The 22,624-nt window shown below is 36.3% G+C and overlaps 4 protein-coding genes and 2 pseudogenes across 4 annotated transcripts; 3 read left to right on the top strand and 3 right to left on the bottom strand.

The window, feature by feature from the left end:
* The first annotated feature begins 1,836 nt into the window (after window positions 1-1,836).
* LOC130511426 (F-box/kelch-repeat protein At3g13680-like) lies at window positions 1,837-4,615 on the top strand. Its single transcript, XM_057008406.1, has 2 exons — window positions 1,837-3,253; window positions 4,592-4,615. The coding sequence occupies exons 1-2, from the start codon at window positions 1,976-1,978 to the stop codon at window positions 4,613-4,615; spliced, it is 1,302 nt and encodes a 433-aa protein (XP_056864386.1). The 5' UTR covers window positions 1,837-1,975.
* Window positions 4,616-5,438: 823 nt separating this feature from the next.
* On the bottom strand, window positions 5,439-7,512 carry LOC130510508 (uncharacterized). The gene is made up of 5 exons (XM_057006889.1): window positions 7,086-7,512; window positions 6,456-6,625; window positions 6,087-6,369; window positions 5,850-5,998; window positions 5,439-5,774 (listed from the first exon to the last, which is right to left on the bottom strand). The coding sequence occupies exons 1-5, from the start codon at window positions 7,475-7,477 to the stop codon at window positions 5,620-5,622; spliced, it is 1,149 nt and encodes a 382-aa protein (XP_056862869.1). The 5' UTR covers window positions 7,478-7,512; the 3' UTR covers window positions 5,439-5,619.
* A 1,159-nt stretch (window positions 7,513-8,671) lies between these two features.
* LOC130510837 (agamous-like MADS-box protein AGL18) lies at window positions 8,672-10,925 on the bottom strand. The gene is made up of 9 exons (XM_057007514.1): window positions 10,781-10,925; window positions 10,409-10,607; window positions 9,902-10,016; window positions 9,765-9,820; window positions 9,583-9,682; window positions 9,446-9,487; window positions 9,305-9,346; window positions 9,073-9,218; window positions 8,672-8,982 (listed from the first exon to the last, which is right to left on the bottom strand). The coding sequence occupies exons 1-9, from the start codon at window positions 10,797-10,799 to the stop codon at window positions 8,892-8,894; spliced, it is 810 nt and encodes a 269-aa protein (XP_056863494.1). The 5' UTR covers window positions 10,800-10,925; the 3' UTR covers window positions 8,672-8,891.
* A 1,849-nt stretch (window positions 10,926-12,774) lies between these two features.
* Window positions 12,775-14,245, top strand: LOC108829666 (transcription initiation factor IIB-1-like; annotated as a pseudogene).
* A 30-nt stretch (window positions 14,246-14,275) lies between these two features.
* On the bottom strand, window positions 14,276-15,865 carry LOC108829667 (uncharacterized; annotated as a pseudogene).
* A 176-nt stretch (window positions 15,866-16,041) lies between these two features.
* LOC108829654 (eukaryotic translation initiation factor 3 subunit E-like) lies at window positions 16,042-18,790 on the top strand. Its single transcript, XM_018603272.2, has 8 exons — window positions 16,042-16,335; window positions 16,407-16,561; window positions 17,051-17,278; window positions 17,348-17,469; window positions 17,825-18,044; window positions 18,112-18,254; window positions 18,331-18,468; window positions 18,550-18,790. Exons 1-8 carry the CDS (start codon window positions 16,116-16,118, stop codon window positions 18,647-18,649), a joined length of 1,326 nt encoding a protein of 441 aa, XP_018458774.1. The 5' UTR covers window positions 16,042-16,115; the 3' UTR covers window positions 18,650-18,790.
* Window positions 18,791-22,624: the final 3,834 nt, after the last annotated feature.

Here is a 22,624-nt window from a genome sequence, read left to right as displayed (position 1 = left end):
TGTGTTATCGGTATGTATTGAAATCTTTAATTGTTTTGACTACTTGTATTACTAATGTGTATTTATTTTTTCGGTCAAATATAAATTCTACAACTTTAGGAGTTTATATATATATAACTAGGTATTATAAACTATATAGTAAAAAAAACGACTCGGATTGATATAGAGTTTCCTCTATATCAAAACGATTTAGTAAAAAAAATAGGTATTATAAACGATTTTGAAAGGTTCTAGGTGGAGCTTTTAGCAGTGACCCAAAAATCATCTCGCATGTGGAAACTTCCTTGATGGTCTTCAATGCGTTCTCTCATGTTCTTTTCGCACTCGACATATTAATGTTTTTTACGAATATAACAAAACATTGGTTCTGGTTCCTCATGAGGGATTGCTAGAGGATGTGGATGGCAGAAAATAGGAGCGTGCGTGAACCTTGGATCGTATTATCTTGTCGGAGTTCCGTGAGGCTTAGTGCTTGGTTTCCATTTCCACATTGGTGGTCGGGTAATATTAATCTGAAAACTCAAAGCCTTCTACGTGTCTCTCTATTAGTCTATGGTTATAGAAACTATTAAAGGTGTGGTGCCAAGTCATGTATTTTTTTGTTTAGGGTCTTTGGCTTGGAATCGTGACAGCACTAGCTGTTCAAGTGTTGTGTCTTTCCTTGGTCACTATATTCACAAACTGGGATAAAGAGGTAACTTCTTCTTTTTTTACCTTTCAAACGATTAGTACAGTTTTACGTTATGACTGATGAGATAGTGCATGTTTCTTGTTTTGATACGAATAGGCAAAGAAAGCTACAAACAGAGTTTTTTTAGTGATATTATGGGTTTTCTTATCACGAATTCAGCAACAGATATGTTTGTTTTTAGTGCACATTTTGCCTATGGAGTATTTGTTGTTTTTTTGTAAAAAAGTCATGCATTAGATCACAATCTTTGTATATATATTTGCAGTTTCAACTATTTTCTGAACAATTGAAGAAGATGTGAGCTTGGGATCATAACTCTACTTTTATATCGCATCTAAATCTATCTTATTAAAACAAAAACATTTTGTTGGACCTAACATTTATTTTGTAAGTTTTTAAATTAAATATACTTTTATACTTTATAGTTAAACATACATTAAATCACTAATGTTCATTTCTTTATACTACTATCCATGTTTCCAAACAATATATACTTATTTCTTTATAATACTATCAATGTTTCCAAACAATATACTTACTTCTTTATACTATTATCAATGTTTCTAAACAATATATTTTTACACTACTATCAATGTTTCCAAATAATAAAATAATTAATTTTAGTTATTTTATATCTATCATTTTCTCTTTAAAATTTTGTAGAAACGTCATAATTTCATAAATTGCAAAATAGTGAACTTTAAAATTTCGATTATAAGATTACAAATTATGAAACTATTACAATTTAAATCCAATTAGATTACATATCGGTCATCCATCAGTTCAATCGGTTAGTCTCGGGTTTTAGTAATTTTTTAATATGAATATTTTAAAAACATAAATTGAATTGTCAGATCTGCGGATTAACCGGTATAATCACAATCGGGTTGAATTTAAAAATACTGATTTAAATACACACTCTTTAAAAATTACCAAAATATTTATTAAATTATTAGTAAAAATTTTCATCGTAAAATATCCCGCGCTTCAAAAGCGCGGGTCAAAATCTAGTAGAGGTTTAAAACAAGATATTTTATTAAGGATGGGGTGTACATGATGATTAAGTTAATCATCATTTATAAATTAAGGTGTCTCTTCTTTGTGTATTTAAACTTTATAGTAAACCAAAAGAATGTTATACGAAGCCTCAAATTATACGAAGCCCAGTTGAGAGCCAGACGGTACCTAGGCAAATTATTGGGTATATATAGATAGATATACACGACCAAGGCAAGGCAATAGAGAAGATTTCGAGGAGAACCCTAAAATATTCGAGTTGGAAGGATGATGATGATGATCAGCGATCTTGAGGAGGAGATACTGAGGAGGGTTCCGATGACATCACTGAAGGCGGTTCGATCTACTTGCAAAAAGTGGAACGCTGTAACGAAAACATGGCTTTTGGGTAAAGCAGCAGCAGGAGAGCAGCAGCAGCAGCATCAGTTTCTGACGATGAATGGCAGGGTCTACTCTTTTCAGTTCCATCTCGAAGAATATGTATCGGTAAAGCAGGTGGATTTGCTTAACGAACTGGAGGTTTCCAAGGTATATCACTGCGATGGATTGGTGTTATGTGTGGCTATGGAAAACTCGAAGCTGGTGTTGTGGAACCCTTACCTGTGTCAAACAAGGTTGATCGGTCCGAGAGAAAGTTTCAACATAAAAGACAGGCACGCGATCGGATACGGATACGACTCCAACTCCAACTCCAACGAGCGCAACCACAAAATCCTGAGGTTTGTTGATGACTTCAGCCTGACGTTTGCGGAGGATGATAACAGCATTTTACCAGAACGCAAACGCGAGGTTGCGTACGAAATCTATGATATTAGGTCTGATTCATGGAGGGTCCTCGAGGAGGTGAATCCCGAGGAGGGGTCGATAGAGACACATCAGCGAGGCGTGTCTGTCAAGGGAAACACCTACTTTTTGGCTAATCGTCATATTGGCCTGGTTGGATGCGTGACAGAGGTTCAAGTTTTCTTACTCTGTTTTGATTTTACCAAAGAGAGGTTTGGACCGCGCTTGCCTCTTCCTTTTGACTCTTTAGATGGTTTCAATGGTGACATTGTGACCCTCTCAAGCTTCCTTAGAGGTGATGGTGATGGTGATGATGAGCAGCTTGCGGTCCGCTTTGGTGGTTATGAATCTGGCTTTTTTGAGATTTGGGTTACTCTTACTGTTGGCCCCAACCGTGCGTCCTGGAGCAAGTTTTTGCGAGTGGAACCGGGCCCCTACTCAAGCTACGGTTTTAACTTCTATGCCTCACTTTCTGGTGGGAGCTTCTTTGTTGATGAGGAAAACAAACTTGCTGTCTTGTTTGAACTAGACGATACCAAGACTGCTCACAAGGCTTTTGTGTTTGGACAAGACGGCTACTTCAAATCCTCCGTCAACCTCGGAGAAACCCTCATACTCGAACGCCGCTCCCCCTTACTTACCTACATGCTCTGTAAAGCTGCTTATCCCCCACTTGTTTGCTCTTATCGTTCCAGCTTAGTGCAACTCAAGCATCCTCTTGTGCGCAACAGCAAAAGGAAACGCATGGCTCTACTTTCAAGTGTAAGTTTTTATTATTAAACTAGTTTTGACCTCGTGCTACGCACGAAAATAATTTACTTACAAAGAAATTTTAATAATATATAACTAAGATTATATTAATTTATTAGAAAGAGTTGAGTATACATAAACAAACCATTAATATATCATTGAATAACCACAAATATATCTGTTAGATTTTTTTTTTAAAATTGCATTGATCTTAATTAGCTCACAAAATAATATTTTTTTTGTTTGAAGCTTTTCATCTCTTTTTTATGTCTTGTTCTGCTTGTGTGTTTTCTTAGTTGTTAACCTGTTTTTAGTAATTCTTAAACTGCAACTTATGGTTACTTTTTCATCACATTTAGAATTTTAATTGAAAACAGAAACAATATTACAGAGAAACTCTTAACATTTGCACCAAAAAAAATATTACAGAGAAACACTATTCTATGAAAGCAAATCAAGAGAATTATATGTTCTCAAACTTTTTATTTTGAGAATAGAGGATAGTTACTACTTAGTGTATGCTACTATGTAAGTAAAATATTCTCGTGAAGAGTTGCAGTGCAGTGAAGGTGGACCAAATTTTTTGAGAAACTAAAAAGATAATACAGACATGTAGCTAGTATATACCTCTGTTGGTTCTCTTTTGAAATTTGATGAATGTTTCTATGGCAGCACTGACTTTGCTTCTTTTCACCACTTGAAGTTCCTATAACATACCAAAACCAACTTTCTCACTCAATATCTGAAACATTAAAATTATAGAGAAAAATGTATCAAAATTCATTACTGCTATTGTACCACGTCTACGTCTGTTCTCGATCTACCTTCTCCGTCTTTCTCATTTTCCACCGGATTTTACCGTAAAATCTCTTTACACTGGTATAATCTCCATCAACTTGGATCCACCATATCCCTTGTTTCTCAAACCCTCTTCACCCTAAACAGGTTCTGATGAAGCAAAAACTGTACACATAATTTTGATAACGTAACCGGAGAATTTGAATTGCTGAGATTCGTTTACTCATAAGTAATTTACTATTGGCTCGTGACAGACTGCTAATGTCGAGTTTGAAAGATATAGGAATAGGAAAACGAAAAGATCGTGGAGGAAGAATGAGGATCATGGTAGTGCAGTAGTGGGTTGTTTTGCGAAATCGTAGATAAGTTTTTTTTTATCTTGTTTTAACTGTTTTTAAATAATTTTTAAAGATAAATTATGTGGCATATTTTAATTGGTAAGGTGACTTGTGATTTAGTATATAGGGATTTCATCAGCAGTTTGAGAATTGCCATTATACACACACACCTATTCTTACAGAAACATAATGTTTGATTTTCACAATTTTACAGGTTAAATTCAGGAAGTTAGTCTGAGAGAGATGTGGAGGAGGGAGGTCTTTGCTTTTGTTTTATCTTGGTTGTGGTCGCTCTCCCTCTATGTAAAGTCTCTTCCATCTTTTGTCTCAAGACTGTTTTGGAGACCTCTTCTTTGTCAGACTTGTTTCTAAGACTTATGCTTATGTATATGTTTATGCTCTTGTGTTTTTGACATTACCCCTATGTTTTCATTGTCTACCTTGTGTTTATATGCTTTTGTGTGTTTAACCTCTTTTGTTTTCATTCTCATATCCTAAATCCTACAGCGTACTCACCAATCATATTTACAAATTTAACTGGCTGTGTATCCATTCTCCAACATTTATGTGATCAGTACGCAAAGACTGATGATCCATTGTTTGTTTTTCTCCATTTCCTCTGTAAACAATTTTTTTAGTATGTGTGTAACGTTTTCGTTTTTTTCTCTATATATAGACATTAAATACTCTACTGCTGAGCCTTTGATGCATGTCACGAGGTACAGGTTTCACAAACCAGTATAAGTTGTTCTTCGTACCGAACTATTTAGTTGTAGATATTTTCTCAGTTTCAAATTAAGTGGACAGTAATTCAGGGCCTACATTTTGATCCCACATTAATAACTTTTACCTACGAGAAACTGATTATGGTATTATTAAAAATTAAACAAGTGGTGTACAAATTTGGTTATGTATGTTAACAAACCATGTTTCCACCTGTCATCTCTTCAAGCTACGTTGCTTTATTAATCATTTGCCTTTTGATCTTTCCAGCTTGGTGTTATATATGTGATATTTGTAGTCAAGATTGACAAAGGAAAGCTTTTTTTTTTATAACACAATTTGACACAGGAAAGCTCCAACAAGTTATTATTAGACAAACAGTAAACCAAAGTGACGTTAATTCACTAGGCCACCGTGGAATTACATAGCGGCAGAGATTAGTGTGTTGGTTTCTACGAACGCACTATCTCCGGTTAAAACAGGGGAAAACAACAACATAAGAATGATCGTGTGACCATTTTAGAGAGTATCGGTCTTAGAGAAGGACAAGATCTCGACTTCAAACTTGATGGCATCATCAGCAATGAAACCTTTGGTTGAGTCCTTGAGATCTGCGAAAGAAATAAACTTCTCAAACCCCCATCCATTTTCCGTTGCGTTAGGCCATCCCTCCACTACAGTAAACAAATCAAGAAGTGATTAGAAACATGTTTTGTTATTACAAATGAGCTTAAATAGTCAACACTAACCTTGTTTCTCCAAATGGTTGGACCGGATCTGGTCAATAACTCGTAACTTGGCTTTCACGTAACCCTTTTCATTTGACGCACTTAACAAAAAGAGTGACAGCGAATTGCCCGTTGCATGCCCAACTCCGTTGGGATACACTTTCAACACCCTATAAAGTACACAAACATCATATATCTAGCTAGTCTCTAGCGATATACATGTATAGTGCGAGAGAGAGAGTGAGAGCCACCACTCACCAGTCTCTTCCTCCAGAAGAAAACGAATCAGAAGTGTAAGAGTCAAGATTACGTGTAGAGAATTTAATGAGCTTCCAGTTGAAAAGAGGGTCACGAATGTTTTCTTCGTAAGAGAAAACTTCCCACTTCTCAAAGGGGTTAGCAACGAGGATGTCAACACCAAACACACTTTGTCCACCGTCGAAAATAAATCCATGTCCTGGATCTCTGTAGTAACCAATCTCAAGAAAGTTTAGCTGTCCATATTGTTGTTTAAACAAATGAAACCGCTGCGCATCGGTCTCTGCAGACCAAACAAAATTAGTTAGTCCGAAGCAACTACAAAAAGATTAAGAAAATCTTTCACGCTTTCTATAGATTAATTAGTACCCTGAAGAAAATGGTATCTGTCTATAGTGCTTTTATAGGTAAGGAATGTGATCTCTGCATACACATCGTGTGGGTTGGCTATGAGGCTTGAGTTATCGATTCTAACGTACATCGAAACGAATCCACCCGAGCCCACTGGCTTGTTCTCGTTAGGGTAGATTAGTAACGTCCTTGTAACATTTCAAGCAAAAAGAAGGTCAAACTATATATACTTAAAACATTACAAATTTTAATTATCATGAGATAGATTCAGAGCAATGTGCTAAAAAAATATCATTAGTGATTTGTCAACGCTAATTAGATCAATCTTTTAGCATGTGTAAATGGAAGGTCGAACTAAATTTTTTTTTTTGCTTAAATTTGAAGGTCGAACTAAATTCTGATTATGAAAAAAAAATCATAAAATAAGTACATTAAAGTTACTGAATTTTTTATTCTATTTTAATATTAGGATCTATAATTTGTTAAAAAATAAATAAATGATGGAGCTATTATTATAAAAATTATATCATATAAAAATAAGTTATTAATATGGTCCATAAATAATTTGAGATAGCATTGACCCTAATATATACATAACGATATGGGCTGGCTTCTCAATCTCAACATATATATGTAGTATGTACGTACCAGTTGTATCCACCAACGGAGAAAGGACGTGACTCGTACTTGTCACCGTTGTCTTTGACCAGTTTCGCCATAGTGGCAAAATTCTGGAACTTCACGCAGTACGAAGATGGAGGACGAGCTCTATCCTCTCGTCTTATTAGTCCCGAGAGCTTCTCGTGACTCCTAGCAGAGGCAGAGCTAGATGTTTTGAAGGGACATGGAAGTTTCCCTGAGTTCAGGACGTCCACGAATCCTTCTTCTACTACTAATGCTTCTGTCTCCATTAGGTTCTGAAGGTTGCTGTGATAAGGTTTAGCGAATCTTGAAACTTCCACGATGAGTACGAAGCAGAGGACGAAGTAAACAAAGATCGTGCCATAGTTTTTGTCTTTCTTCTTTTCCTCTGTATACATTTTTTTTTCCTTTTTGAGTATGTTTAACACATATTTTGTTTTGTGTGTTATATAGATAAAGAATTGTACTAACCCAATGATATAAACGTCACGAGGGCCACGTTCCATTTATAATTGTACTGGCTCAATTATACTGACCAAGTGATACCAAACTCGAAAAGTGGACCGACCTTAGATATCCTCTCAAATGACCCTTCCTTATCTTTACTATATCCGAATCCGATCAATCGCTTTTGTTACAATTATTTATATCAGCTTTTATCAGAGTGTGACACGTACGCATTCAGGAATGTGTCCGAACTTTCAAATCAAATTATTGTGTTTTGTTGTCGGCACTTAAATTATTTTATTTATCTCCGATCCAAAACTCTATTATAATATCAAAATAACACTATTTTAGTGTGATTTCAACACTAAAAATATTTTCATTTCCAACCCAACTTCAAAATACTATTTTAATGTGATTTTTACACTAAACCTCTCCAACCAACACTAAAATTATACTATTTTAATGCAACACTATAATCGTTCCGAGTCTTTTCTTGTTTCGATGACTTCTAAACTTCAAAGGCAATATTAGACTATGTACATTGATATAGAAGATTCAACACCCTAATTTGTAATTTTTACATTTCATATCATCTTTTTTTTCTTCCACCTAACAATTCAATATCCATTCAACTACACTAGTGTTCTACTTAAAGTTAAATCTAATCAAAATTCTTTAAAAGCTTTCAACTACACTACTTGTTTCTATGACTTCTAAACTTAAAGATTTTTTAAAAGCTTTCAACTACACTAGTGCTCTACTTAAAGTTAAATCTAACCAAAATTTTACTGTCCATTAAATACATTGGTAGATCTTGTAGTACGTACTTGACAGAAAATAAAGCAACTTGGTATTACCAAGTTGGTATCTTTTGGCGCTTGTCAAACTCTCTGTTGATTTGGTACCAAGTTGGTCTGAGAACAGCCTGTCCATACTGTTTCAAACCATCAAGCTGTCCAGATTTGGCGGTGGCCTCGACACATTTGAACTTAATCTTATTTAAAAGCCCAAGAGCTAAGAAGAAAACACATTGTACGGCCCATTACGTAGCTGACCCAGAAAAATTGGGCTAGGCTTTGATACTTCGTCTGAGCCTATTTATAATCAAGCAACCTTGTTTAGAACAATTTACCCTTCTTTTAGAAGTGAAATAAAAAAACTGGATGCAAGTTTCTTGTCCTGATTCATTCTCAACTTCTGTTTCTTCTCTGTTAGAAACTTTTAACAAGAGAAACTAACATTTGATTACCTAAGAACATAAAACTCTACTTGATACGATGTACACCAAAAGACCAGGCATGAAACAAAAGGAGAATGCACAATAAAACCTCTACTAAACACCATAACTAGGAAAATACTAATTGATCAATCAGAAGCCACTTGACTTCCAGAGTTGTCGCAGAGAGGTTCAATCTTTGGCTTCTTTCTCTTTGCAAAGTACGCTGATGAAGCCAACCTAAAAAAAAAAGCCAGAAAACACAAGTTCTCTCAACAGTCTAGAGCAAAAAGCTTGGTACACAAGGTAGGGTTTTAGTTTGCAGCTTACCCCAGCTGCAAGGAAGTGTTGGACTGGAGCTCCTCGTTGTCATTTTCGTCATCGTCGTCTGATGAAGAGCTCTCAGGCTCTTCTTGCGGGCTAGAGAATGGAGTTATTTCACTCAGCGGTTTGGGTCCTGATCCAAACAACTCTATCTGAAGGTACATTAGCTTTGAACTCAGTAAATATATGGTGAAGACAAGACTGAACTAGTGTAAGGAAGTTAAAGTAAAATCTTTACCTGTTTGCGCAAAAGCTGGTTCTCTTCCAATGCTCTCTTCTCCTGGTTGATTATAAGCAAAATGAAACACAGATCGTGAGATGTAACTTAGAGTAAGAACTGATGATGGATGATACAATCTGAGCAAGCCTTGTTCTTTACCTGTAACCTGGATCTTTCCACCTGGTTGAGCAGGATTTGTGTCTGAATCAAAAACAAAAACTTTGCAAGTCAGAGATGATTCACACAACAGTTTCAACCTCCAGATTAAAAAAAAAATGGTTCTTTGTCTTCTTCACCTTTCGATCCTTGACGCTATGCAAGCTATCATTCAGCGTGTTTTCAAGAGAAACAAGATCCGAGAAACTCATACCCTCAAGCTCCTTACCCTTGAGCCTCCTGAATAACATTGAACCAACAAAAAATGAAAAGACCGAAGCTTTAAACACAAGAACAACACACAAGGTTTTGTCGACATTACTCAATTGCAAGCTGTAATCTCTCAAGTTCACTCCTCAAAGATTCATCTGTCCGCAACTGCAACAACGGAACTCATGTTAAGTAAAACGGCTAACTTGTGGTGAAGAGGATCACTGCTTAGTATAGATATACACATACCACATCGCCATTTTCTTGAGAAGAAGAACAAAGTAGAAGTTGTTGGCCTTCTTCTCTTTGTCTATGACCAGCCGTCACAGCACTGTATCCATATCTAGAGAGAATGTGCTCCATACTTGAACACATTTTCAAACAAAAACAAAAACCTCTCCTTTAGTTAGTTTCTTTCAACCAAAATCACCAAAAGCCTCTAAAGATTGCTTCTTTATCCTCAATCTCTACTAATCTCAGACACAACCAAACCCACATAGTCACAACCACTTTGCTCTGTTTTCAAATCGCACAGAAAGCCATAAAGCTATAACCTTTTTACGAAACCAAACCCACAATCTCGAACCCAGAACAAACACTTCACCATCAACCCTAAGAAACATGCATATCGCTTTGCTCTGTTTTTTTTCTTTTCAAATCGCTTTCTTTAGACAGAGAAAGCCATAAAGCTATAACCTTTTTACGAATCTCAAATGAACCGAAAAACAACAAAAGAAAGCATCTTTTTTCTTTTACCTTCCGCTGGAGAAATCGTAAGCCTTGCCGGTGCTGGAGAAGACGATGACGGCGACCTCGGCGTCGCAGAGGATGGAAAGCTCGTTGGCCTTCTTCATCAGCCCATTACGTCTCTTGGAGAAAGTGACTTGACGACTGTTCACATTCTCAATCTTCTTTATCTCTATCCTTCCTCTCCCCATCTTCTTCTTCTCTGAATCTAATCAAAAACAGGGGAAAACAGAGAGAGAGAGAGAGAGATTATACAGAGGGAAGTGGTAAAGCCCTTTCCTTTAGAGATTTTTGTTTTTATATATATATATAGGAATTTGATTTTGATATGAGGATTGGGAAAGGAGGAGCGGGGCTAAGGAAGGAAGGGAAAAGTATTACCAAAATTAGGGTATTGCATAGAAAAAAGATAGAGTTACTATAAGTAGCAGTTTTCCATTTTTGGTGGCTTTGCTAATTTGCTTCTTCCTTCTTTTGGAACTTTCTTTCCCCTTCCCCCTTTTATAACGCCTTGTTTGGTTTGGCTTCTTTCTTCTCTATTGCCAAGTTGCTTTTCTTTTTTTTTTCTTTATTCTTGTTATATATAGAAATGATACATATCTAGGGTTTTCTTTTCTGCTTGCTTTAGTTGATGCTTTTATCAAGGTGTTAATTTAAAAAAAAAAATCACAAGGAAATGTAATTTCTATTTTCTTTACAAAAATTGACGTGTTTCAAGAAAATATTTAATCATAGAGTATATCACTGTAAAATAATTGTTCTAGCTGTTTTTGGTCATAGTCAACCGAAAATTCAATAAAGTGTACGAATAACTTAATTTTTCTTATTTTGTATTTTTCGCAACATGATAAGTCGCATTCAACACTCATATTCTAGAGACTATATACTGTTCATCTTTTGGTATTATCTATGCCATGTCTATATAATAGTAATTCATATTTAAATTAAATAAATTTAAATATGATAAACGAAATTAACTAGTATGTCTTCTTGTTCTTTTATTTCAAGATTAATAAAGCAAAAACCAAAAAGCAAAAGCTGTGGCTATAACGTTTCTACAGATAGTGAGATTTTGGAATAAATCAAATTTATTTTTATCTATAACAAAGCAAATTTCCTTTTTAAAGATAACTTTATATTGTAACCGAAAACGTATATAGAGAACGTACATTGTCTTTTGGAATTATCCAAATAATAGGAAAATACTAAAAGGGTAAGTAATAAATCTCTGGTTGGCATTTTTGTCAATAAGTTGAATGGAAATATATTTTTACAAATTTGGAAGTATTTAAGCAAGTACTTATTAATACAGCTCAACACTTTTGTTTTACAATGTAAATGACAGTTTAAGTTTAAGATATGTATTTATAAATGAACTTTTAATCCATTTAATTCCTTCCATATCCAACTTTAAAATTTTAATTTGGGATAGAACCATTTAGTATGAATGAAAAAATGTCCCAAAGTGGGTTTATCAACTCACCGCCCTTGAGTTAGCAAAATGTTCCACATTAACAATTTTAAATAAATTTTTTAAAAGTATCCATACCACTGCAAAATGGTGTCATGACATAATTGATGGTACACACACCAATTTTCATGTTTTTTCTCATGTGCATAACCAAAATAGATGTAATTTTTTTCCTTTAAATTCATGAAACTCTTTTTGGTAACCTGCCAAAAATAAGAGAACCACACCTGTCTCAATTACATGCAATTTCTTTCGGACTAGCTTTAATCAAAATATATTTCCAGAAAACAATAAAACGGAATGATAATCACAAAATGGTAGATAAGACTAAAAATAGAATATTCTCCTTATAGAGATATGAAAATATTTTGTAAGTAGAAACAATGAATATTGATGTATATCGAATATCTACTCGTAATATGAATCTTGGTGATTTAATAACACACTGTTAAAATAAAGTAAAAAAAAGAAATGAAAGGAGCAATTATAACAGAAATATTTGTAGGTATAACGAAGCAAACTTAGGCCTTTAAGGCCCAGTACATATTTCTTAGGCCAAGAAATACGTCGTTGAGTGAGATGGTAAGAGTTTACTAAGGTAAACGACACTGGTTTTGGTTACGTAGCCATGAAATGGCACTAAGTTCTCTCCTCCAAATAGACGCTCTAATAAAATATGGAAAATATTATGAACCGTCCAATAAATACGTAGACGGTTCCTACTCCATTGTACGCTTACATTTATGGTGCACCATCAAACAGCTGAATATTCTCACTCCTTCTCAATTTTGTCTATAAAAAGGAGGATGGAAACGGTTTATTCTGTTAACTCTCTTCCCTCCACTTCTTTCTTCTTCAAAATCTCACCTGACTCCATTGATAGCTAGCTTCTAGGGTTTCGACGATGTGGGGCTTTAACGACAGTTGCAGTCGCTGCAAAACTAATGACGCGGTCGTGTACGATTACGTGAGGAAGAAGATAACTTGCTCCGATTGTGGTCACTTCATCGCCTCCACTGACACTGCTTTCTTGACCTCCGATCTTGGAACCTCGCGTAACCCTAGATCTATCTCCATAGCAACCACTGAGCCGAACAACGCTTCCTCTGATGATCATCTCTCCATCTCTGATCCGCAGAAGCTTGGCTTCGATCCTCTTGCCGTGGCCACCACGCAACAGAGTAACGCTTCTTCCGCTGATGCCACCATAATCGCTTCTATGTCCGATAGGTAAGCGTTTTTTGTTTTCTTTCTTTATTTCTTTCTTTTTATTTAAAGAAGTTAACTATCGTCTTATCCGTTTGTTTTACAGGTTGAATCTTCTCGCGACAGTCAAGGTAAGTTTGTTTTTGGTTCGTCAGTAAACCTAGTGTGTGTTCCTGATAGTTAGTAACTTAGTATACAGAAGACTTGAAATGGTGTGTGTGTGTTTTTGATAAGTTAGTATACAGAAAGCTTGAACTAGTGTGCATGTGTGTGTTCTTGAACTGTAGAATCAGGCTACTGAGATCTCTGAACGAACAAAGGGAGAAATAAAGGGAAGAAACGTCCGTTTCGCTGCTTCTATCTACATAGCCTGCAGACAAAATGGCATGGCTTTGAGTATCAGAGGTACCTGGAAAGATTCTTGTTACTGCTATTGCTTGATGTTGAATCTGCTTTTCCTTCAAAACCTTTTTTTTTGTTTTTTAAATGTAGAAATATCTTATGTTGCCGATGGAGCAGAAGAGTCCAAGATTACCAATGCAGTCGGATCTGTACTTCACAAACTTGGCCTCCCGCCTCAGTTGATGCACATACGAGCTGTTGAGTTTGCAGTGAGTTTCTGTGGCATCTCCTAATGGTTAACAGCTTCTCATTTACTGATGCTATGTATATTCCTCTGCAGAGGCGATATTCCACTGACCTTAAATTGGATAGCCAAGTCGTTAAAGCTGCTGAAGAAGCTGCGGAAAGGTGTAGTGACCATGTTAACAGGTACCCTTCACTATATGGGCAGTTTCTGGAACTTAAAATGTATATTTGAGTGATGCTGACTTAAGAATCGTATTTCTACTTATTGCAGCGACAGGGCACCGTCAACAGTTGCAGCTACAGTCGTCTATATCATTGCGCAACTTTATTATGAGAAGAACCTGGTCAAAGGTTGCAATACAATTTTTTTTTCCATCTAAAACAACAATCTGTTTTCAGACTCTTTTCTTTACCTAACTTATGTTAACACTTAATGAGTTGCAGATATTAAAGAAGCTACTGGAGTTCAGGAATATACGATAAGAAAAGCATACAAGGATTTGTATCCATATCTGGCAAAGATAATACCCACGTGGTTTGCCAACGCATATGACCTGAAAAAGCTTCACAGTCCCTCCTAGTGTATCTCCTCCATCTACGAGGATACAAGCTCATCTCACAAAGGAAGATTCTTACTAAATGCCTTGTAGAAAATAAATAAGAAGTTGTAGTACATATTCCCTCATGAATAAGCATCATCAAGATTACTCAAAGTGTATGTAAAACTCTCAGTTACTTTGTCTATTATTCTAAAGAATACAAGAACATTTCGCTTTTTCTTTTTTCTTTTTGGTTACATTTTTATGGTAAGACAGAGAGGTTTATGGAACTGAATGAAAAGAAACTAACACGGCCCTGAGCGATATGACATAACCTCAACGGTGCAGCTATGCGGCTTTGCAGGACTCTAACATCTTCTTTGCTTGGTGGAGAGTCCCTGTTGAAAAAGATATTTTAATGTAAAAAAACTTGCTTTAACAGTTGGAGCTAAACTGAAACGCTTACCCTGATAAGCAAGCCACAAAGCTAGGTTCACCAGGAGAAGACTTCTTGAACCGGCTGTTTGGCAAATACACGTCAAACACGGCTCTTGCATCACAACAGAGTTGCATGTCTCCCAACAGTTTAGTGACAGTAGTACACTCGTCTTCTTCACCACCACTTGGTGTCATGATAGCAGCACTCTTTGACGTCTAAGGAACTCCATGCCTGCTTAGAATGTAACCGAGACCCTTCAAGTATCTATAAACCTCATAGCTTTCCCAACAGCATCCACTTTTTTCCTCTGCAATCATCTCATACAAACCCTTCAAAGGGATCACTACATCATCATTACCAAAGATCTACAACTCTCCTATTTCACACAAATACCTGCAAAAGGAAAAGACTATCAGTTCACTGAGTAAAAACAAAACAAAAAACAAAACAAAACTTTGTTTGAGAACATACAAAGTCTCTTCAATGAAACAGTATGTCTTCCCGCTGCGAATGATTCCAGTTGTTGTCCAAAGCTTCCCTCTTTTGACCTCAACTTCAGCCATTCCTAGCTCAGTTATCCAACGAGCCTTTGAAGATCCAACTCTACAACAAAAGAAAGCAAAGAGGATGATTAGCTTAACATACAGAAACTAGTTGATGAAGTTAGATCCACCTGAATTGTAACTTGGGTCCTGATTGAAACTCTTCGTCGTCATCAATCGCAAAACCAGCTTCTTCGTTCTCGCTTGAAGAGGATGCTTCCTAGTTTTCTTCCTCCATAAGCCCTTCTGTTTTACAAACTCTTTGGGGCAATTCGTCGAGCAGTTGGTGTACAGCTTCAAAAAGGTCTCAAAGCTTAGAAGTTTTTTTTTTGTAACACAAATTCAAAAGGTCGTGCAGTCTCGTTTAGTAAATATTCTTAAGGGCCGGCCCGCGATGGACCCGTTACAACATTTATATATAACTAAACGGGTACGGGTTCTGCCCGTTTAATACAAGCCCGTTATGTCCGCGGACCTTGAGCCCGTTTAAACATCCCTAGTTTTGAGTAACAAACAAACTAAAAACTACGACCAAACCAACCCAAAAAAATCAAACCGACCCAAAAAATCATTTGAGTCAAACCAAACCAACACAAATATTATTTTAGATTTTAATTTTTACTTGAACCTAATTTGAATTTAAAATATTTTTTAGATAATATAAACAATCGAACTTCCAAAATTGAATTCGCTCTCTATAAATAATTAAATATCAAAATGAGATTTTGTCCTTCGATACCAAAAGTCTGAGAATGAGGTAAACCAAATCGAAACCGAATAGAACCAAAAACAGAATATGTAAGAAATATAAGGGCAAATGTATAAATACCGAAAGTCTTAATTCAAGATAACCCTAATTCAAACACACCACCACTGGCCGTCTTCAGAGCTCCTCCGAGATTGAGAGAGATTTTGCAAAAAAAAAAAAAAAATGGCGGAAAGCAAAGAGAACTACGACCTAACCCCTCGAGTAGCTCCCAACCTAGACCGTCACCTGGTGTTCCCCATACTCGAGTTCCTTCAAGAGCGTCAGCTTTACCCCGACGAGCAGATCCTCAAGTTCAAGATCGAGCTTTTGAACAAGACCAACATGGTCGATTACGCCATGGATATCCACAAGAGTCTTTACCACGCCGAAGACGCTCCTCAAGGTATATAGTAAAAGGTTGCGTTTTTCTAAGGCTTAATTGGTTGATTGATGAGTGTTGTGGTGTTTTGATAGATATGGTGGAGAGGAGAGCTGAGGTTGTGGCGAGGCTTAAGTCTCTTGAGGAGGCGGCTGCACCGCTTGTGACGTTCCTTTTGAACCCTAATGCTGTTCAGGAGCTAAGGGCTGATAAGCAGTACAATCTCCAGATGCTCAAGGAACGTTATCAGGTTGGGTTTTGGCTTATGTTTGTCGTGTTTGGTTTGCATTTTGTATCGAAAGACTCGATTTTTATGTGTAATGTTTGATCAGATTGGTCCGGACCAGATAAGAGTTGTGGTTTTGTCTTATTTCGTCTTGTTTGGTTCGCATTTAGTATCGAAAGACTCGATTTTTATGTGTAATGTTTGATCAGATTGGTCAGGGCAAGATAAGAGTTGTGGTTTTGTCTTATTCTGTGTTGTTTGGTTTGCATATAGTATCGAAAGACTCGATTTTTATGTGTATCAGATTGGTCCAGACCAGATAGAGTTGTGGGTTGTCTTATTTTGTCTTGTTTGGTTTGCATTTTGTATCGGAAAGACTCGTTTTTATGTGTAATGGTTGATCAGATTGGGTCCAGACCAGATAGAGTTATGATTATGGTTGATAAAGTTGACATCTTTTGTGTTGTTTGATTGGCATGAACTCAGTTTCTTATATGTAATGTTTTTTATCAGATTGGTCCAGACCAGATAGAGGCGTTGTATCAGTACGCTAAGTTCCAGTTTGAATGTGGGAACTACTCGGGCGCTGCTGATTACCTCTACCAGTACAGGACCCTTTGCTCTAACCTCGAGAGAAGTCTTAGCGCCTTGTGGGGAAAGCTCGCTTCCGAGATTCTGATGCAGAACTGGGACATTGCTCTTGAAGAGCTCAATCGTGTTAAAGAAATTATTGACTCTAAGGTCTGCTTATCGAGTTTCTTCTAGCTTCTGTAGCTTTTGAGATACTAATTAGTGTTTTTGGTGTTTCAGAGTTTTGCATCGCCGTTAAACCAAGTGCAGAACAGGATCTGGTTGATGCATTGGGGTCTCTATATCTTCTTTAACCATGATAACGGAAGGACACAGATCATTGATCTTTTTATCCAGGACAAGTAAGTTTAAACCTTTCTGTTATCTGCTTCCCATAGCGCTATTCCTGTATACAGTTAGCAAATAAGATCTTTATTTAGAAATTACTTTCTCCATGTATATCATTTGAAACCTATCTATGCTTCTCCCTTGTTAGTCTTGTCCATCTTAGTTAGTTTTAGCCGAACTTGAAATGGAAGATCTGAGTGGAATGAAGTTATGCATTGTTGGTGGTTTGTTAAACAATTTTGAGTCAAAGTTAGTCTTGATGTGTAATAAGTGTGAGTGTTTTCATTCTTTATGTCCGGGCCTTGTGTTTGGATTGTGCTTGTAGTTGATGTATTATTGTATACTAATGTTATATATATATAATTTTAGGTATATGAATGCCATACAAACTAGTGCTCCACACTTGCTGCGTTACTTGGCAACTGCTTTCATTGTCAACAAAAGGAGAAGGCCTCAGCTGAAAGAATTCATCAAGGTCATTCAACAAGAACACTACTCCTACAAGGATCCCATTGTGGAGTTCCTGGCATGTGTGTTTGTCAATTATGACTTTGACGGAGCTCAGAAGAAGATGAAAGAGTGTGAAGAGGTAAAGCCATTCACATGTGGTATAAGATAATATAATCAACAGTCTGACATGTTACTATGATGTATAGGTCATTGTGAATGATCCATTCCTTGGAAAGCGAGTTGATGATGGGAACTTTTCAACTGTGCCGCTGAAAGATGAGTTTCTTGAAAATGCCCGCCTGTTTATCTTCGAAACGTATTGCAGAATTCATCAGAGAATCGACATGGGGTAAGTTAATCGTGTTCGTTTAGTTGTATTCCTTTTTCACCTCTCAAACATATTGAGAATCTCATGGCTTTGTTAGGGTGCTTGCTGAGAAACTGAACCTGAACTATGAGGAGGCAGAGAGATGGATTGTGAACCTTATCCGTACCTCAAAGCTTGATGCCAAGATTGATTCCGAGTCAGGAACCGTTATAATGGAGCCTACTCAGCCCAACGTGTAAGAAGAAGAATACAATCTTTTCGTAAGACTTAAATGTTTGGAAATTCTAGAATCTAAACTCTGTTTTCCATGATGCAGGCATGAGCAGTTGGTTAACCACACCAAAGCCTTGTCAGGAAGGACTTACAAGTTAGTGACTCAGCTCTTAGAACACTCACAGGGGCAAGCAGCTCGGTAATCACGCCTAATTTTGCCCGTTTGTCTTGATAATCTTTGCTTTGTTTGTCACTGGAATCAGTTGTGTTCTGCTTTAAATTTTCCTTTTCTTGGAAACATGTCTACACACTTTGCAAAAGTCATATTTAATTTTGGATTCATACTTGTTGAGATTTCGTTAACCAAACTTGTTTAAGCTCCTGAAGATTGTTTCTAAACAAAGATGTGTGATTAAAGCCTACATAAGTTTTCTACTTCTACATTGAGCAATTCTAAGTGTTAACATAGCACATGAAACCAGTATACAAAATTTCTAACTATAACGCCGGAAAGAAGTTTCTTTTTTATGAAGGACTAACAGATGGTTTTAATTTCTTTGGAAGTGGGTTTCCTCCAGAGAGCACCACATACGAATATAAACACAAAATGAGAGCACTGCAATAAAACAGACAAAACCCAAGGTTACATGAATCCACTTAGATATCTTGTAGCTCACAAAAGGATCTCTCACCTGACCACAGTAAAAAGCCCAGCAGGCAAAAGCTTCTTAGTCTGCTAATGTACAACGTTAAGAGTTGAAATCAAACAAGCAAATAGCTAAACAATAAGCATAGACACAAAGATGATGAACTACCACAGAATAAGCTGTGAAGTTCTTCCAGAAGACAACAGCTGAAGCACTGCATTTTCAGGGTTTCAAAGAATGAGTAAGCACAAAAGCTTTTCATAGATGAACAGAAACATTAAGATAAACATTCATGTGCACATAAGGATACTTCTTTGCATCACACAATGTACTTACATGGATTTTCACATATCCACTTATCATAAGATACCAGTATTTTCTCAAAGAATTACAGAAAGAATGTAGTGACTACTAAACACGTATTAACTGTAATTGTTGTAGTCTGTTGAGTTTAAGGATAAAGACTGTTTTTTTCTCTAGGATTTATCACTATTACAAATTGTAATAAATATTAGGTAGACGACTTTTTTTACAGTACCGATCGACCACTCCATTTGTTTGTGGAACTTCTATGGTTCTTTTTTTTCGTCAACAACTTATGGTTCTATTTGCCTAACTTTAAACCATTTACAAAGATAAATGATTGACGATTATATTTACAATATGCTAAATATTTCAAGTAAGCATTTTTCTATTAATCTTTATAATTACTATTACACTATTTTGTTTTATATTCGTACACGCAGATTAGAAAAAAACTAATTCTATATATTTTAAAATAAAAATATCATTATCTATACACTGAGCTACTATATTTTAATCAATAGAAAAGTAAATCGTAAATATTGTCGATAAATATTGTATTAAAAATTTAAAATAATATTTATTTTATAATAAAATCTTTACTTTACAACAACAATTAAATTAAAATAGATTCAATACTTTTTATTCGAAACTAATAATCCAGATTCATTAGTGAATATTAGTTTAATTATCCGAATAAGAGATATTTTCACTAATTTTTAAAGTCTCTTTTTACAAAAATAAAAATATAATAAGAGAGCTTTCACAAATAGAAAAAAATTTGCACACCAAGAAAAAATATATTTCTAAAAGTCAATCAGACTTTTCCTCACATCTTAATGCATGTTCAAATAAAACCAGAACGCACTGCTCAAGACTCACCGACAACAAAAGTCTTTTCTATTTTTTTCGGTGCATCATCTTAAATGGCTGCGCTGCCTGCCGTGGTGACCACGAGACAGTAAAACTTTTAAATAACCCAATTATCTTCTGGAACTAGTCGTTTCCATTCCTCCACTTGATTTCAACACCACTAAACCCTAATCAATTCCACTCGTTAGTCGTTGCTTATCTTGCAAGTTGCTGCAAGAGGACTCATGAAGAGATAAAATCATTGTAAGATGCGGGGCGATCGATGACCAAGAACTCCACAGTTTTCGTTATACGTACTCCCGGTTTTAACTGCGAGCTTAATGTGGAAGCACCGTGGCCTAGTGGTCAAGGTTTAAAGACTTCTACACTCAGGTCGGGGGTTCGAATTCCAGGCAATGCAATTTCTACAGGAGGAGGTCTGGATTTCAATTCCTGAAAAAGACGGATTATGCAGGAATATTAGAGAAAAGACTTACAAGAGATTTTCAGCATCGCGCAAGGAGTACAGTCAGGAATAGATCTCATAGGGCGACTTAGGGTGATGCAGTCAGGCGTGAATCTTCACAAGACAAGTAGTATTGTCGGTTTTAATATCGTCTATGTAATGTTTCTCATGATTTGTAATAGCATAATCAACCAGACAAAAAAAAAAACTGCTAGCTTAATTGATCTGAGGGTCATAGTGGCTTCCTTGAGACTCCTACTAATGGGCTTAGATTTTTGGGAATTTCGGATAGGTCAATTTCCTTCTCTCGAGTGTGTTTTTGACTATGATGCACGGGAGAAAACATTTCTTTGGCATTTTTTATTTATTATAACTCTAGTTTTTTATTTACCTAAATATTGATGCGGTTTGGCAAGTGATTACTGCTCGTGGTTATATCAAATTTTCTTTGTTTTTTTAACTTTGTGATTGTATCTATATGTTTTTTACTCGTTTTTTAATCTATGATTGTGAATATATGTTCTTTGCTCTGCTTGTTAGTTCAAGTGTATAGTATGACTTGTAGTTTAAAATTATAGATATTACATATATTTTTATAGACAGACACATATATGCCGTACCATTTCCCGTCCCGTTTCTGTCTCCGTACCTGTCCCGGTGCAACATAGGTTTTTAAAGATGAAAGTGTCAACTAATATTCTTTCGACATCGATAATTTGGATTATTAACTCGATGACAAGGATATTGTTGCAAGGTTTGGCCTGATCAGCCGTTGCTCTCTCCTTGAAGGAGATGACGCCGCTGCTTGTTTGGTCAGACGTATCACTTCTTAATCGTTTGGTGATCTGGGAGTTATAGAATCCGATTTTCCCCTTACTTTTAGCACCAAGGTGTAGAAACTAAAATTCACATAGTCGATTTTAGTTAATGGAGGAAACGAAGATTACCGATATTCTCTGAGAATCTAGATTATCTACGTAAACATACGAATACGAAAAATAAAGAAAGACCAAAATATTGATAGTAAATTACACAGAGGCGTTTTATTGAATAAAATAAATTGAAATACAAAGTTTAACCGAAAACAAGATGAGAAGAAAATCATTAACAACGGAGAATCGCAGAACAAAACAGAAAAAGTTCTAAGTATGGAACTCGCTAGTCAAGCCACCTAAGTTCTAAATTCTCTTGGCCTTTGTCTTGGCTCTCTTTATATGTCCTTCCAAGGTCAGTTGTCCTTCCATTTCTACCTCGGTACGAGTCTAACCCTTCACGGGAAATCTTCCTTATTTCCCTCGTCTTCATGATTATCCCAAAAACTTGACATGTATCTTCTTTTGCCATTTATCTTCTGTGAGAATTAAATAGACCGTCATCGTTGTTGGGCTCATTCTCTTCGCAGAGTGGTAAGTCGACTCTTGCCGCGCTTTGGACCTGTTTAGGCCACCTTTCGACTTCTAAGCGTTTTTACGATTTCTTTTCGAGAAATCACCTTTTGTACAATACGTTTTATATGACAAATGTCAAACTTTTATGAAAGACGGTCTTTGTGGTTTTATCGTAAATTCAACGGTAAATCCAATCGAGAAGAAACAAAGACCACTTTGATCAAGACTACGAAAGCTAAGACTGTGCATGCCCTAGAGCGGGGAAGTGAGCGTTATGGATTGTGCCCGCTCTAGGGCGGGGAAGTGAGCGTTATGGATCGTGCCAGCTCCATGGCGGGAAGGTTTGGTGTGCGGTGTGCCCGCCCTAGGGCTAGGAGGAGGAATGTCGGTGTTCCCTGCGCTCGTGTATACTCCTTTCCACAACCTGTTCCTTAAGATTCTTTCAAAATTATTTCGAAAGTTTTTCCAAAAGAGTAGCGTGGCAATTTTGGACGTTGATTTCGAGATTACCGTTTTTGAACC

The sequence above is a fragment of the Raphanus sativus genome, chromosome 4 (genome assembly GCF_000801105.2).
Source record: "Raphanus sativus cultivar WK10039 chromosome 4, ASM80110v3, whole genome shotgun sequence".
NCBI classification, from domain to species: domain Eukaryota; kingdom Viridiplantae; phylum Streptophyta; class Magnoliopsida; order Brassicales; family Brassicaceae; genus Raphanus; species Raphanus sativus.
Note: the sequence above shows the minus strand (reverse complement) of the source record. Positions and strands in the feature narration are given on the sequence as shown.

Bases quoted from the DNA above. Each gene is read 5' to 3' on its own strand.
- LOC130510508 (XM_057006889.1), bottom strand. From the start codon at position 7,477: ATGTATACAGAGGAAAAGAAGAAAGACAAAAACTATGGCACGATCTTT. The intron at 6,370-6,455 runs GTACTAATTAAT...TTTGGTCTGCAG, and splicing joins CAGATACCATTTTCTTCAGG to AGACCGATGCGCAGCGGTTT. The intron at 5,775-5,849 runs GTTAGTGTTGAC...TGTTTACTGTAG, and splicing joins CAACCATTTGGAGAAACAAG to TGGAGGGATGGCCTAACGCA.
- LOC108829654 (XM_018603272.2), top strand. From the start codon at position 16,116: ATGGCGGAAAGCAAAGAGAACTACGACCTAACCCCTCGAGTAGCTCCC. The intron at 17,470-17,824 runs GTAAGTTTAAAC...ATATAATTTTAG, and splicing joins GATCTTTTTATCCAGGACAA to GTATATGAATGCCATACAAA. The intron at 18,255-18,330 runs GTAAGTTAATCG...TGGCTTTGTTAG, and splicing joins CATCAGAGAATCGACATGGG to GGTGCTTGCTGAGAAACTGA.
- LOC130511426 (XM_057008406.1), top strand. From the start codon at position 1,976: ATGATGATGATGATCAGCGATCTTGAGGAGGAGATACTGAGGAGGGTT. The intron at 3,254-4,591 runs GTAAGTTTTTAT...ACAATTTTACAG, and splicing joins GCATGGCTCTACTTTCAAGT to GTTAAATTCAGGAAGTTAGT.
- LOC130510837 (XM_057007514.1), bottom strand. The intron at 9,488-9,582 runs GTGAAGAAGACA...TTTTTGATTCAG, and splicing joins ATAGCGTCAAGGATCGAAAG to ACACAAATCCTGCTCAACCA. The intron at 9,347-9,445 runs GTAAAGAACAAG...ATAATCAACCAG, and splicing joins TGGAAAGATCCAGGTTACAG to GAGAAGAGAGCATTGGAAGA.